Source organism: Hemicordylus capensis, chromosome 2 (assembly GCF_027244095.1).
Source record: "Hemicordylus capensis ecotype Gifberg chromosome 2, rHemCap1.1.pri, whole genome shotgun sequence".
Classification (NCBI taxonomy): Eukaryota; Metazoa; Chordata; class Lepidosauria; order Squamata; family Cordylidae; genus Hemicordylus; species Hemicordylus capensis.
In genome coordinates, this window is record NC_069658.1 from 253,088,444 (window position 1) to 253,103,541 (window position 15,098).

At 42.4% G+C, this 15,098-nt stretch overlaps 1 protein-coding gene across 1 annotated transcript in view; it reads right to left on the reverse strand.

Annotated features, from left to right (window-relative positions):
• Nucleotides 1–8,400: 8,400 nt before the first annotated feature.
• The window catches only part of LOC128344754 (carnitine O-acetyltransferase-like), a 35,930-nt gene continuing 29,232 nt past the window's right edge, over nucleotides 8,401–15,098 (reverse strand). The window contains exons 13-14 of the mRNA XM_053295554.1: nucleotides 12,381–12,518; nucleotides 8,401–8,976 (exon numbers count right to left, since the gene is read on the reverse strand). Of these exons, the coding sequence (XP_053151529.1) occupies nucleotides 8,728–8,976; nucleotides 12,381–12,518 (387 nt within the window). The 3' untranslated portion in view covers nucleotides 8,401–8,727. The remainder of the gene's footprint in view (nucleotides 8,977–12,380; nucleotides 12,519–15,098) is intronic.

A 15,098-nucleotide genomic window follows, 5' to 3' on the forward strand; every position in this document is an offset into this window, starting at 1 on the left:
AACAACATGAGTAAGCTCATATTGGCCCTGCAGGTGAAAGCCACGTTATATCTTACAGCAATATGGGTGTTTTATAGCTGCTTCCCTCAGACACACAAGGAAATCTTACGTAGATTAACTAAAGGTTTATTCAGCATCAGCAACAACTCAATTTTCTCCTTCTCCTTTCTGACTCCAGGATCCCCACTGGGACAAACTTCTCAACAACACAACGTAAAAGATTACTAGATAGAACACAACAAATCCCTCCCCTTTATAACAACCAAAAATTTAATTAATTTAAAATCTAATGACAAAGTCAATGTGTTTTAGGTGGTATCCTGCCACACACACTTCTCCTAAGTTCTGCATTCTTGGGCACAGGAGCTGTTTGGTCTTCTGGTACAAAGGATCATCCAGCATTTCCATCAGCCTCATCTGCAAGGTCAAAACTGGAGGCAAGATCAAATTCCTCTTCAGTTCCTCTCAGAAGCAGACTCCCCACTCTTGTCTCATAGTATGCATGCTGGAAAGTCTTGAACTGTTCTATTTCTTTACATCATCCACTAGGACATAATCTCTTCAGATTTCGGTTATTTGGTTTGGTTCAGAATATCGGGAACATGCCTTTCTCACTTTATAAGGCAGCCATACTCGAACAAAGTCCCCCACCTGTTTTGCACCCCGTTTCTAATCTACATACAATTTATATTTCCATTGCTTCTCCCTTACCCAATCACAAATCTCTGCATCCTCAGGGTGAGATGGCACAGAAAGCCCTATCCATAGTTGCCATTGGGTAAGTTTGGTGGTAGCTTTGTATTCTCTTCGGAGTTCAAAAGGTGATTTTCCTTTAGTAGAATGAGGAGTTGTGTGATAAACAAATAGAGTTTCAGGGATCACCTCTTTCCAGGGTGGTTGTTGCGTAGTAGAGAGTTGTAAACTTTCTTTCACTAATCTGATCATTCTTTCCACTAAGCTGTTACTGTGAAGAATGAGTCTTATGTTTTATCCAAGAGTTGTGCAAGTATTGCTCCATTTCAAAAAGAGGTAAACTGTGTCCCATTATCAGTTACTAGTTCTTTAGGAAGACCTTCCCTCACAAAAACTGCAGCCTTGTACTGGATCACCTTGTTTTTAGTGATATTGTCAGCAAATTAAATTTCTGGCCATCTGGAATAGTAACCCACCATCACTAAAACAAATCTTTGCTTTGTGGATTGGTTATCAAAAGGCCCCATTAAATCCAGAGCAAGTTTTTCCCATCTACTGAGATACTCTACTGGAGTCAAGGGGGTGGTAAAAGTCTTCTGAAATTTGTCAGATACAGCACAAGTCATTTAGTGCCGGATTATGATTTCAATGTGTTTGTCCATACTTGGCCACCAAATCTTTCTCTGATTCAACTTTTAGTCAAGCTCATGCCCACGTGACCTTCATGGGCAATTTTTATCACTTTTGCTTGTAAGGAGTTTGGCACCACCAAATGATCAGTTCTCAGCACCAACTAATTGAAGAGACAACTCACTTGCTACATGCATCTATGGTTGAAGAAGTTCAGGTACCTTGTTTTTGCGTGGCCATCCGTTAGTTATGTAAAGCTTATGTTCAGTAAGCACTTGATCAGCATGGAGGGCTGCTTTCCATTCAGAAGACGTGATCACTCCATGAGTAGATGAAGCTATTTACACAAGTACTACTCCATCATCCTCATCTTCTGGGATCTCCTCCTGGCCTGGAAATGGAAGTCAAGATAAACAATCTGCGATTGTATTCCGAAGACCTGGAATATATTTCACCTGGAAATCAATATGTCTCGATTCATTTGGTTATTCTTGGGGCTGCTTGACTTGATCCCCAAGTAGTAAATAAAGCAGATAGAGGTTTATGGTATGACCATAAAGTGAATTTTCTGCCCCACAAGTAAGTCCTGAAGTGCCTCATCACCCAGCAACGTGCTAGAGCTTCTTTTTCAATGACAGAATACATCTTCTCTGAAGCAGTAAGCACTCTGGAAGCAAAGGCTACTGTCCCCTGTCCCCTTTTTGCTGGGTCAGGACAGCACCCAAACCATATTCAGAAGCATCCGTGGTTACTGAGCCTGTTGGTGTCAAAAGAAGTGAGAGCAATGGCCAATATGATAGTCTGAAAACTAGCCTTGCATGATGCATCCCAGTTAAATGCTACATTATTTTTAAAAATAAGTTGCAGTGAAGCAACTTTGGAGGCAAATTGTCTAACAAATGTATTTATTTATTTAACATATTTTCATACCACCCAGAACTTACATCTCTGGGCGGTTTACAACAAAGCAAAACAGAAAAAGTTAAAACATGAGTTAAAACAAAATAAACAACAACAGAAAAGTTAAAACATTACAAGAATTTAATATTTTTAAAGTAATATTTTAAAATAGTGTTAAAACTATTAAAACAATATTTATTTAAAAGCCTGGGTGAACAGATGGATTTTTAAAGACTTTTAAAAAGTCAGAGATGGGGAGGCTTTTATTTCAGCAGGGAGTGCATTCCAAAGCCTCGGGGCAGCAGTGGACCCGTCCCCAAATACCAGACTAGCCACTGGCAACTGCAGACAGACCTCTCCTGATTATCTCAGTGGGCGGTGGGGTTCATGATGAAGAAGACGTTCTCTTAGATTTAAGACGTCTCTCTTAAATTTAGAGTAATACTCACAGAGTCCTAAAAATGACCGAAGTGCATCCTTGTTGTGTGGCTCTGGTGCTTCCCAACCAGCTTTCACCAAGTCTGTTTTGGGATGTACACCATGCTGAGATATTGTGTGTCCCAAGTATGCCACCAAGTGTGGGCACAGATGACATTTCTCTGCAGAGATAAGGTAGGTCTGTGTTGTCGGAGTTTTCTCAAGACTTCTGTCATTGTAGCATCATGCTCCTCAATGGTTTTGCCATAGACTAAAATGTCATCCTGAAAGTGATGCCATCCGTAGTACAAAAAATTGTATGCATCAGTCTTTGAAATACTGAAGTTGCAGAGCTAATCCGGTCTTTTGTACTGAAAAAGACCCTCTGGGATAATGATATTTGCGAGAACTTTTGAGCAGAAGGATTTGATGATAGGCCAGACAAGTCCAAAGTTGTCTAAAACAACTTTGTTTTAGAATAAATAAGACCTCTTTTAGAATAAGCAGCATTTCATTGATATTGGGTAACAGATGACAATCCACTACCATGTTGAAGTTCACATCTCTTAAATCTATGCACATTCAACAGGTACTGTTTGATTTCTGTAGTACAAGAACAATGGGATAAGATAGACCCATTCTGATGCATCAACAGCTTTTATTATGTCAGCATGCTTTAGTCTTAACAGCTCTTCTCTAAGTGGTTGGCACAATGCTATGGGCACATTCCTCACTTTGTGTTGCATAGGCATTGCATTTACCTTCATCTGAACTTTGTGTTTGGCTGTGCCAGGAGTATCTGCAAAAACATCCCAGAAATCAGCAATCACATCAGCATATTCAATAGATGAGCAAGATGGTCAAAGGGAGGGTCATTCCACAGCAAAAGCTTTGACCACAACCCTTGCTTGGATTCATAATTAGATGCACTACAAACATAGGAGTCTTTGTCTGGCAGGCTTACTGATTTCATAATAGTCTCTCCCTTCTGCAGTACGTCCTTTATATTCCAGGACAACAGTGAAGTATCCCTTTATGGAAAAACCCACCTCCATCTCCCCATGGGTGGACTGAAGGCTGCAAGTGCAAATGTGATGTAGTGAGGAGTTTCTTGTAAATCAGATGAGAAATGATAGTGTACAGAGAACCAGAATCAGCCAGCATCCACACTTAATAGCCATTAAGTTTAAGTTAACAATGTGGAGAAGCCGGCTGTGATTCTGTCATATGTAAAACACTATCAGAAAATGGTTCAGCTTCCTCATCCTTATATGGCGAATCAGTAATAGAGTGGACAGCAGACTTACTTACTTATTTTTGCACCTGTTGCAAGTGACCTTCTGTGCAGGACAGTGAGCAAAATTGGCTTTTGTGGGCAGAGTCTCCACATCATTAGCATTAGTAGCTCTTCCTTTCTTGTGCTGCCACTTTCTGGGGCAATGCCATATGAGAAGATAGGGTTTGGAAGGATTTAGACTGAACAGCCTGGATTTCAGGAGGTGGGTTTTGGAGTACCAAAGAGAATGATTTGGCACAGTGAAGAGCATTTTCCACCCTCCTAGCCATCTCTATCCAAGGCACGTTTCTGCTCCAGTAACAGTTTTTCACAGAGTTTGAAGCAATTAGGAACATAGGAAGCTGCTGTATACTGAGTCAGACCATTGGTCTATCTAGCTCAGTCTTGTCTACACAGACTGGCAGCGGCTTCTCCAAGGTTGCAGGCAGGAATCTCTCTCAGCCCTATAAATCTTGTCCTTAAAAAAAAATAAAATCTTGTCCTATCTTGGAGAGGCCAAAGAGGAAACTTGAAACCTTCTGCTCTTCCCAGAGCGGCTCCATCCCCTGAGGGGGATATTTTATAGTGCTCACATGTAGTCTCTCATTCAAATACAACCAGGGCAGACCCTGCTTCGCTAGGGGAACAAGTCATGCTTACTACCACAAGACCAGCTCTCCTCTTCCATTTTCCAGTTCATTTTCATAATAATCGGATCCCAGATCAGTTCATCAGTAACATTGGCAAACTCACAGATTACACATAAGGCATGCAATGCTGTGATATACGGATTGTTAGATTCACCAGGCAGTTGGGATCTAGAATAGAACTTGTCACGTTCAGCATCAGATTCAAAATTGCTTGAAGAGCAGCTTCATAAGAAATGGCATGGCACCCCCTTCCAAGTTGGCAGGAAAGGGCAAATGATGATATATTCTCTGGCCTTCAGGGCCCAAGTCATGAAGCAATATAGCCTGCTGCTTTGCTGGAATAAAAGCAGAGGTCTGTATAGTGAGGAGGTAATTGCCGAAATAGGGCCTCCATTGCTTCCAAGGAAGAGCAGGTTCTCCTGGGGTGGACAAGAAAAAAAGTGGTGGTGGGATCTGAGCCATATGGCAATGGGGGTCTGGCAAATAGCAGAGTCCAGGATTGATAAGGTGGGGGGAGTACCTTCAGGGGTTGTGCAGATCAGGAAGCTGGAGAAATCAGCAGCAGCAGCAGCAGCAGCAGCAGTAGAAAGCAGTTCAGGAATGTAGGCCCAGTGATGCAAAGCAATGAGGTTGCAGGAGCATTCACAAAGTTTGCAGGCTCACATGCTTGCTTAGGTGCCCTCCACAGTCAGCAACAACATAGATTCTAGGGATGTGCATGAACCTGTTTGGAGGCCCTTTTACGAGCCTCCGAACAGATTCAAACACCAGGGGTGGTGTTCGAAGTTCGAGGCTGGGGAGGGTGCTGCTTTAAGGGCGGGGAAGGGTGCACTTACCCCTTCCGCTGCTTTTCTCCCTGCCGGCGCTCGTTGCCAGTAAAAGCCTTTGGGGTGGCAGCGTACCTCCCTGCTGCCCCTTCCCCCGCCTTGGCCGGAAGTGCTGGGTGCGCATGCGCACATCACGTGCACACATGTGCACATCATGTGCACATCACGTGCACACATGCACCCGTCTGATGTGCGTGTGCGCACCCAGTACTTCCAGCCGAGGAGGGGGAAGGGGTGTCAGGGAAGTATACTGCTGCCCCGAAGGCTTTTACTGGCAACGAGTGCCGGCAGGGAGAAAAGCAGCGGGAGGGGTAAGTGCACCCTCCCCCACCCTTAAAGCGGCACCCTCGCTGTCTGCAAACCACCCTGCCACGGTTCCATGCACATCCCTAATAGATTCTCTCCAGGATGATCTGTCTTCAACTTGGCCTTTAAGGTCTCTCTTAGTGGTACATTCACATGTTTAGCTGGTTCAAAATCTTGTTGCCAAATGTTTTATAGCTGCTTCCCCCGTGCACACAAAGAACTCTTATGTAGATTAACTGAAGTCCTTCAGCAAGGACTCTTATTTTCTCCTCCTTTTCCTTTCTGACTCCACCTCCCACACTCTCTACAGGATCCCCCACTGGGACAAATTTCTCAACACCACAGCATAAAAGATTACTAGATAGAACACAATCGGCCCTTGCATTTCCAAACTAGGCTGGCTATGTCTTTTCCGTAAGATCTGAAGGGCACCCATGGGTAGTCGGTCTCTCTCTCTCACACACTCACACACACACACTCTCTCTCTCTCTCTCTCTCTCACACACACACACACTCATTTGATTTTTTTCTGCACAGAGATTACTGCACACCATGAGCTGGCTTACACAGCCATGTCCATCCAGGGGCATATCTAGGGTGGGGCAGGCAGGGCACGTGCCCCGGGCGCCACTTGAAGGGGGTGCCATTTTTAAAAATTAACTTTTTTTAAAAAATGGCCACTGAAAACAAAATGGCCACTGCACATGCTCAAATGGCCTCTGTGAGGCCCTAGGCTATGCCAGGCCTCGCAGAGGCCATTTGAGCATGCGCGGTGGCCATTGTGTTTTCAGTGGCCATTAAAAATTAAAAAAAAAAAAAAAATGGCCACCGCCCGTGCTCAAATGGTCCCTGCAAGGCCCTAGAGGCCAGCAGGGGGAGAGGAAACCTTTGCAGACTCCCCCCATGGACTTTAGGAAGCCCCCTAAAGGGGCTACAGGTAAAAAAATTAATTTAATATGTCACTGTACACATATTCAGTTTGGCACTATGTACAGAGAATCAGGGCTTGTGAATACTGAGCTGAAGTTTATGAGCTAGGGTTGTATTCATTTGCTCTTACTTTGCTTCTTGTGATAAGTGAGTTAAATGTGATGGCTATTAATGGTGAGTTTGTCTTTGAATCAGTGTGAAATCCTTAGTATTAAGGCCCACTGGGAGTTTCTTACTCTCTTTCTCTCATTTTCACTATCTTTCTGAAATACTAGAATATATTCCAAGCAGTGACACAATTTACTCTGCATTTTCAGAGTATCTGAGAAAAGTCAAATTCTTCATTTATTTTTAAAACTTATGTAATAGTGATGCTACAATGCACAGTAGACAATTAGGCAGGTGCTTCTGTTTAGTTTTCCAAGTACACCTCCACATAGTATTTGGGTATTTCATGAGCCCCAGTGTACTGAAATTTGTAGTTTTCCAGCATTTTTTTTTGGTCTGGCTATGTCCACTGCTAAATAGTTTTTGAAATATTAAAAGATTAACTAGCTTGACTTGTATTTTTGAGCTGATAATATGGTAATGTTATCTGAAAGATGGGTGTCAGATGTTTGGACAGGGGGCGCAAGTTCAGTGCTTGCCCTAGGCACTATTTTCCCTAGATACGCCTCTGTGTCCATCACTTGTCAACTACAATATAACATCGTGTCTTGCTGTGATTTGGCCATTGTAGCAAAAATACTGCCATTGCTGCACATCACTTCAAACTTTAAAATGTTGGGGTGGGAGAAGACAACCTGGAATGCAAATTTGTTCAGAAAATATGCTTTGACTTGCAGTGGAGATGCAGAGGCCTTTACTTTGATACAACGTGCCACTAAGACAGTGTGGTATGTAGACAGGAGAAGGATGGAACAAAGTACTTGCAAGTTATTTTCACCCAATTTCATAACCATGCTCAGAGTACTAGCATAATATAGTGATCATTCCAGAATCACAAGCAATCCACTTTGGACACTTAAATGAGACACTGGCTGACATTGAGGAAAATTACTCAAGAGTAGTCCCATTATCTTTATTTGGAAAAATTAAAATAAGGTAGTGTGTGTGTTCTTTTTAATTGATTCACAACAGGGCCCTCTCTCAGGCTGGTAGTTTGGCAGAGCAAGAGAGGGGAAAATGTAATAATATAGATTTTGTTTTGCTTAATGTAGCCAGTCACTACACTACATTTAAGTGGCTAAATGCCACCTCCAGCCTCAAAGGCAGGATGCCTCTGAATACCAGTTGCAGGGGAGTAACAGCAGGAGAGAGGACATACCCTCAAGTCCTGCCTGTGGCTTCCGGCGGCATTTGGTGGGCCACTGTACGAAACAGGATGCTGGACTAGATGGGCCTTGGGCCTGATCCAGCAGGGCTGTTCTTATGTCACATCTATTTTGAAGTGAGCTAAGACAGACAATCAATTAGATCATCAATTAGATAATCAATTGTTATACAAAGAGCTTAAAATGAGCATCCCTTGTATTCTAGGATTTGGTTTTTTTTTAAGCATCAATGCAAACATCTGTGGAATTTTTGAAATCTGAGTGATAACTTTATTCCTGCACTACTTGAACTGTCGAGAAAGGTCATCTGTATCCCTCTCTCCCTCATGAGGAAGGATTCGAAATATCACACAAGTGTTCCAAATCATACTGTTCATTGAATCACCATATTTGTCTGCCACATTCTTGATTCACCACAGAATATGAAATACAAGACATTTTGTGAAAGGATCTTTATTTCTTTTGTTCAACCTGGAAATAAATTAGATTTGGCTTTGAATTAAGACAATGTAAAAAAAACAATGGCTGCCTTCCTAGAGGTCCCCTCTGATGGGTTACAAAGGGCATTAGGACAAAGGAGTGCTGGCATGAAAGGCTGGAAGTCACCTGGGTAATGAATGAGCTTTGGCACGAAGGGTAGCCAGGACAAGATTCTGGACCCGAGGCTTAAGGAATTATGGGTAAAACATGTTACATGAGGCTGAGAGAACTCTGACATCCACAGTGGAGATCTGGGGTGAGGGAACAGAGGTATGGAATGTTTCTCAAGGTTGCCTTCCAGAACTCCCATTTCCACTGTGAGGGCCTTCATCTCTATAGTTCCCCAGCAAGGCCCCAACATCATCCAGGGCCCCCTGGAGGCTTCCGGCCAGATGCTCAGCATTAGTCTCTTCACAACAGTTGAAGGCAGTGATGGCAAAATTAATGTGGTTAGGCAGAGGATTGTAACAGACGGCATAGCCATTGGGCACCAGTGGCCCGTAACACATCACACAATCTGTGCGGGCAGCTACCTGGAGAGGGAGAGGAAAAGGAAATCAAGATCAGTTGTTTCTTATCCTACCTTAAAGAGGTTACAGACCAGTTTCCCTTAAGCTCAAACTGGTGAACAACTGCCCACTCATTAAAAGTAATGTAGCTAACTGCAATATACTGTGTACACAAACACACATAAGAGTTACATGATATCACCTCATTAATAAACACCAGCAACAGCATTATATTAACCTACACAGCAAAATAAAATATGCTTTCATTTGGCATAACGTTACCCAATTCGCATTTGGATGGGTGACTATACATGAGTGCCATCCGCTGTTAGATATTCCCTTTAGGGGATGGGGCACCTGCTTGCATGCAGAAGGTCCCAGATTCATTCCCTGGCAACTTCAGGTAGGGTTGAGATTAGCCATGAGTATGCCTTAGAAAATTAAATGTATAGATACTGAGTCAGACCATAAGTCTATCTAAGGCAGCTTCCTATGTTCCTAGAACCCTGTCTGTTTTGTGTCCCTACCAGGTGGTATTGTCTCATTCATTCAGCCTCTCTTATCCTTCACTTGAATATTAGCATACATACTCCAGCCTGTTGTCACTCAGGAAGTCCCTGTTTAGAAGCCAGGCTTGTTAGTAGAGATCCTGCCAAAGTCTCCTCTGGAACTCCCATTCAAGTGACTGTTCTCCCCTGGACCTGAACTCTTCCCTGCATCCCAAACCTGGTTTGTGGCATATGCTGCACCTGAGCCCCAATTCAAAACTGGGTGCCCACTAAGCATCCAGACACTGTTGGACCCTGTTTAATTAGGTGCCAGCCTAGGATACTTTGAGTCCAATAACTGCTTTACTGCAGCATGAAAGCCAGCTCTCCAGTCTCAGATCTTCTACTCTTTAAGTGTTTCATCTCTTCTAAGCAAACTGCTCTTTCTTTCCAACTCCATTTTTACCTTCTTTGCAGCAGCTTGACTTCCATCATCCCTCACTTCCATCCCCCTTATTCAAACAGCCTTCACGTCCACTCTGTTAACACCCACAGTCAATAGAAGTCAATTAGTCAATTGACTGTTAGCACTCAATGTTCAATATCTGATTATTGTGGTGTCCTTTTTAAATAACACACATTTCTTTCTTTTGTCCTGACCTCTTTTTGTGCACAAATCACTTCTAAATCGTAATTTCATTAAGTAGTCAGAAATGGAACAGGGTCTCTTGCATAGGAAGTGGCCTCGTACCAAGTCAGACCATTGGTCCGTCTAACTGCGTAATGTCTACACTGACAGGCAGCAGCTCTCCAGGGCTTTAGGTGGGGATTTCCAAGCCCTGCCTGGAGATGCCAGGGATCAAATCTGGACCCTTCTACACACAAAGCAGATGATCTTCCACTGAACTGTGGCCTGGGGATGTGCAGAACGTTTCGCGCTCGGAACATTCCGACTTGAAATGGGCCGCTTTGAGTCTTCCAAACTCAGAACAGAACACCCTTCAAATGAAAAGGCCTGTTCTCAGCTCGAAATAGAACAGCCCATTTTGAGTCAGAATGATCTGAGCATTCCGAGCACCATTCTGGACTCCAAAATGGCACTCCTGGCCTCTGCGCATGCATGGCAGCCATTTGCGGAGTCAGCTGCCACACAAGCACAGAGGCCAGAAGAGTGCAACTGGAGTCCACAATGGCACTTGGAACATTCCGAGTCAGAACGGGGTCATTCTCTCGGAACAACCGGCTCGACCAGTTATTCCAGTGGAACATTCCGGGGATTTAGTATTCCGAGCTCGAAATGGAACAATAAATCCATTTAGTGCACATCCATATTATGGCCCTCCCAGAAGACTTTCACAATCAGGGAGCATTACATAGAAGGTGTTTCCTGAGAGGCACCAGCCCCTGCCATTTAGGTTAGACTACCTCTAACTGGAAGTTTAATCGAGGAAGCCCTTAGGTCATGTGATAAAAGTCTACTCCTAGTTACAAGAAAACCAAAAGGTCACACAGTAATTTCATGTTTTAAAAAATCCTTAGCTTTAAAGTACTTGATTGACAGAAGATTGAGGGACTAAAAGCAAAGAGAAACCAGCATTATGTATTCTTGTTTAAAAAGCAGTACACCATGTCTACTGCTGAACTGTTTGTACATGAGAAGATTCTCAAAGCTAATTGTCTCATGACTGGGAATAATATCCTTGTCATCAGGAATATTTGCATGAACCATTACTTTGGATTTCATAATCCTTAACTAATTTCATAATCCTTAACATTAAAAGCTGCCTTAAACTGAGTCAGACCATTGGTTTCTCCAGATCAGTATGCTCTACTTGACTGGCAGTGGCACTCCATGCTCTGCTACCAAGATCTTACCAAGGACTGAATCTGGGAGCATATATATGCATGCAACGCATGTGCTCTACCATTGAGCTATTATTTATGCATTTATTTACACCTATCTTCTGATCAAGTGATCCTCAAGGCAGCTTACAACACATTATTGTAAAAAAAAAGAAAGAAGTGTTTTATTATATCTACACACACACACACACACACACACACACACACACACACACACACACTATCCCGCAGCCCTTACTCCACTGGCCAATGGCAAGAGATCAGAAGCAGCAGCCCTTTAAGGTCTGCAATCCTCCAGACAACAGAGGAAAAGCCAGGTCCCTACAGCTGCTGTTTCTGTAGCTAATGGCTGGGACCAGGCTATGGGCCCACCCCAATTGTACTTTGCTGTGTGAACACACACTTTGCTACTGATTTCGGGGTGGGGAGAGACATAAAATTGAGCAGGTTAGCATTTAAATACATTGCACGGTTTTGCAGGATTTTCAAAATTGTTTCAGTTGTATCTGGCACAAAATCCAGCTTCCTTAGTGTAGGCAGTTTGTTTTTAATAGAAAATGAACAGCCCAGGATAAAAGCCTACTACTGGTACTATACAAACAGAAAAGCTCTTTTATTGGGCCCTTGTAAGTGAAATAGGAAACGTAATAGTATTTCTCCAGAGCCTAAAAATAAGGTGCTGTACAGACAAAAAATTAACAGTGACAAGACCCTGAATACAAGCTTAGCATCTAAACCGAGAGAATCACAAAGAAAAGAAAGATGGAGAGTAAGGAAAAACACTGATGAAGAGAGACCAAACCACAAGCCTCCTAAATTCCATTGACTTGGGCGAGAACTTCTAAACCAACTCCTAAGCCACCCTGCAAGAATGTATAATTGTATATTTTTAAATAAAGTCCATGTGCCAGGGCACACCAGTGGGTTGGGACAATAATATGTTGCAATGAATTAACTGAATACTTCAAGGCTTCTAATAAGGATGCAGAAGATGAACAGAACACATAAAGGATTGTAAGCCCAGGTCCCACAGGGATGGGGATACTCAAGGCAAACTGGGGACTGAGCAGCCTGTACCTGGCCTGTCGAGAGTTTCCAATAAGAGGCCACAGCATAGGAAGTGTCCATAAAAAGCTCTGGCACACGGAAGCCATCAGCAATCGCCTCCAGTTTCAGTCCCAGCAAATGGCGGTCAATGCCTTGCCCATTCAGAGCCTGCAACAAACAAAAGGGAATTTCAGTGCTCATTGGAGAAATGACCTTGCAAGTTTCCCTGTTCTGTAGCACCCCAAAAGGCACACCCTTGAAAAACACACCCACGCAGCTAAAGGATGAGCTTGCACAATCAGAATGCATGACTGAACCGATGAAGCTGCCAGATACTGAGTCAAACCATTGGTCCCTCTAGCTTAATAATATCTACTCTGACTGGCAGCAATTCTCCAGAGTTCCAGACAGTAGTCTTTCACAGTCCTAGGGATGCCAGGGATTGAACCTGGGTCCTTCTGTATGCAAAGCAGTGCTCTGCCATTGAGCTATAGCCCCTCCCCAGGTCACAGTACATGGGAAGCTGCCATATACTGAGTCCAACCACTGGTCTATCTAGTTCAGTATTGTCTACACAGACTGGCAGCAGCTTCTCCAAGGTTGCAGGCAGCAATCTCTCTCAGCCCTATCTTGGAGATGCCAGGGAGGGAAGTTGGAACCTTCTGCTCTTCCCAGAGCAGCTCCATCCCCTGAGGGGATTATCTTACAGTGCTCACGAATGTAGTCTCCCATTCATCTGCAACCAGGGCAGACCTTGCTTAGCTAAGGAGACAAGTCATGTTTGCTACCACAAGACCAGCTCTCCTCTCCCGCAGACTTTGCAGAGTTTGGTTCCTGTGTTAGAGAGCATATATTTGGCTTCCCCTCCTGATAGGACATGTAATCCCTCAGCGTTGTGCTGTCACTATAGCCTGCTATTGTGTTGGTTCCAAACAAGAGCTGGAAGCATGGAATATTATCTCTAAATGAATGGTATAAGCAGCTTTGGTTGACAGCTACAGCTGAGAAATTAACCCATTTGTTGCATCTTTGAATGGGACAATGAAAACCATATTCTTTTCTTCTTCTTCTTTTTTGCAGTTTGGCAAGACTTAATATTTTTATCAAATTATTGTAAGGTCTTGCCTGCTTGTTATATCCAAATTTAGAAATGTGTGTGTTTTTAATATTTTAACATCTAGAGCGGAAAAAAGGTTTGTGCCAGTAACGTTACCCACCCACCCCCGCCACCCAAAAGTCATGCAATTCCCCACCTGCAGTCTGAAGAACAGATAAACCAAAAACAGGTTTATCACATGATGACATATTTGTCTACAGAGTATCTTTGTTCCATACACTCAAGGTACCACATTTGTAGCACTTTTTAAACTCAGAAGGACAATCTGTACAGACGTAGTGTAACCCCTGCTTCTATGTAAAATTTAGCATTACAGTTAAGTCCACTGACATAAAAAGCAATAATCCATGTTTATTCTACCATATGTCTATAAGTGTAGATTGATTTGGGGTACCGACTTACCGAAAATTTAAATAGATGTACACAGTAAGCTTCTGTAGATGCTACAAATGTGAAACTACCAAAGGATGTTTTATAGAAGTAGGTTGAGATTGTTCTTACGTTTTCATACATTGGGAAGTGGAATAAGAATGAGATAGGATATTAGTCACTGGACTTTTTTATTTTTAATACTCGTTTTAATGCTGTTTTTATGCTGATCAAAATTTTACTCTGCTGCTTATACATGTTTTTTTAAAGAAGGAAAGAGATTTAGGTTGCTCACTAGATGAATTATATTGGTCATTATATGGCTAAGTGGTTCCCTAAAATCAACTTCATTGAATATCAAAGAACTTTCTTATAAAATGAAACCATGTGGTGGTGTTCTTGTCCTCGCATGTTGCCAATTGGGCATAGGGTCTTATAGTATATAAAAGACATAATTGGAATTGTTGTGCCATATAAACCAGGTATAATTTTTACTTGATGACTTAGATAAATTTAAGTTTCAAATCTGCAAAAGGAATTAATTGTATTATTAATATCTGCAAAGTTTTAAATTGTCTCTAAATGGGAGAAAAGATGACCTCCAGTAAGAAGAGAATATTTTTTAAGGGGAAATCTTAATACAGGATAAATTATCCTCACAAATTAAAGCATAACTTTTTAGAAAGGTGAATTGCTTTATTCAATTTTATTGACAATTTCAAGTCAACTTATATTAGGCCGGAGGTGTTAAAGGTTATATTTATGATGTAAAACATTTAAAATATGGATATTTTTACACCCTTTTTAATATTGATAGTGCTAAATTGTGTTTGAATATGCTAGTTTTATGTGATATATTGTCTATATTATTGTTTTGTTTGTTCTGGATGATAAAATGAAAAGTAGTTCAGGCAGGAAAAAACTTCCTCAGTGCCATGGGTTTTGGATAGGAGTGAGGAGCAAACTTGATATGAGGATAGCAGATCCACAAAGTGCAATTTGAATTGGGAAAATAGTGCAGGGGAAGGAAGGATTAACCCCCGCTACCCCCACAGTACTGTAGCCTTATCCAGATCTGGGTCCTCTGTACTTATCACATTTATATTTGCCTTAAAAAACCACGCAGGAAATCAAATTACTTAGCTTCTACTGTCACCCACAGTTCCTTAGGTCCAGCATTTCTTTTTTAAAGAACATCTGCCTTCCCTTCAAAGTCAAATACTCCAACCCCCTTGAAGACATCTGCTCCCACCAAGAAGCCA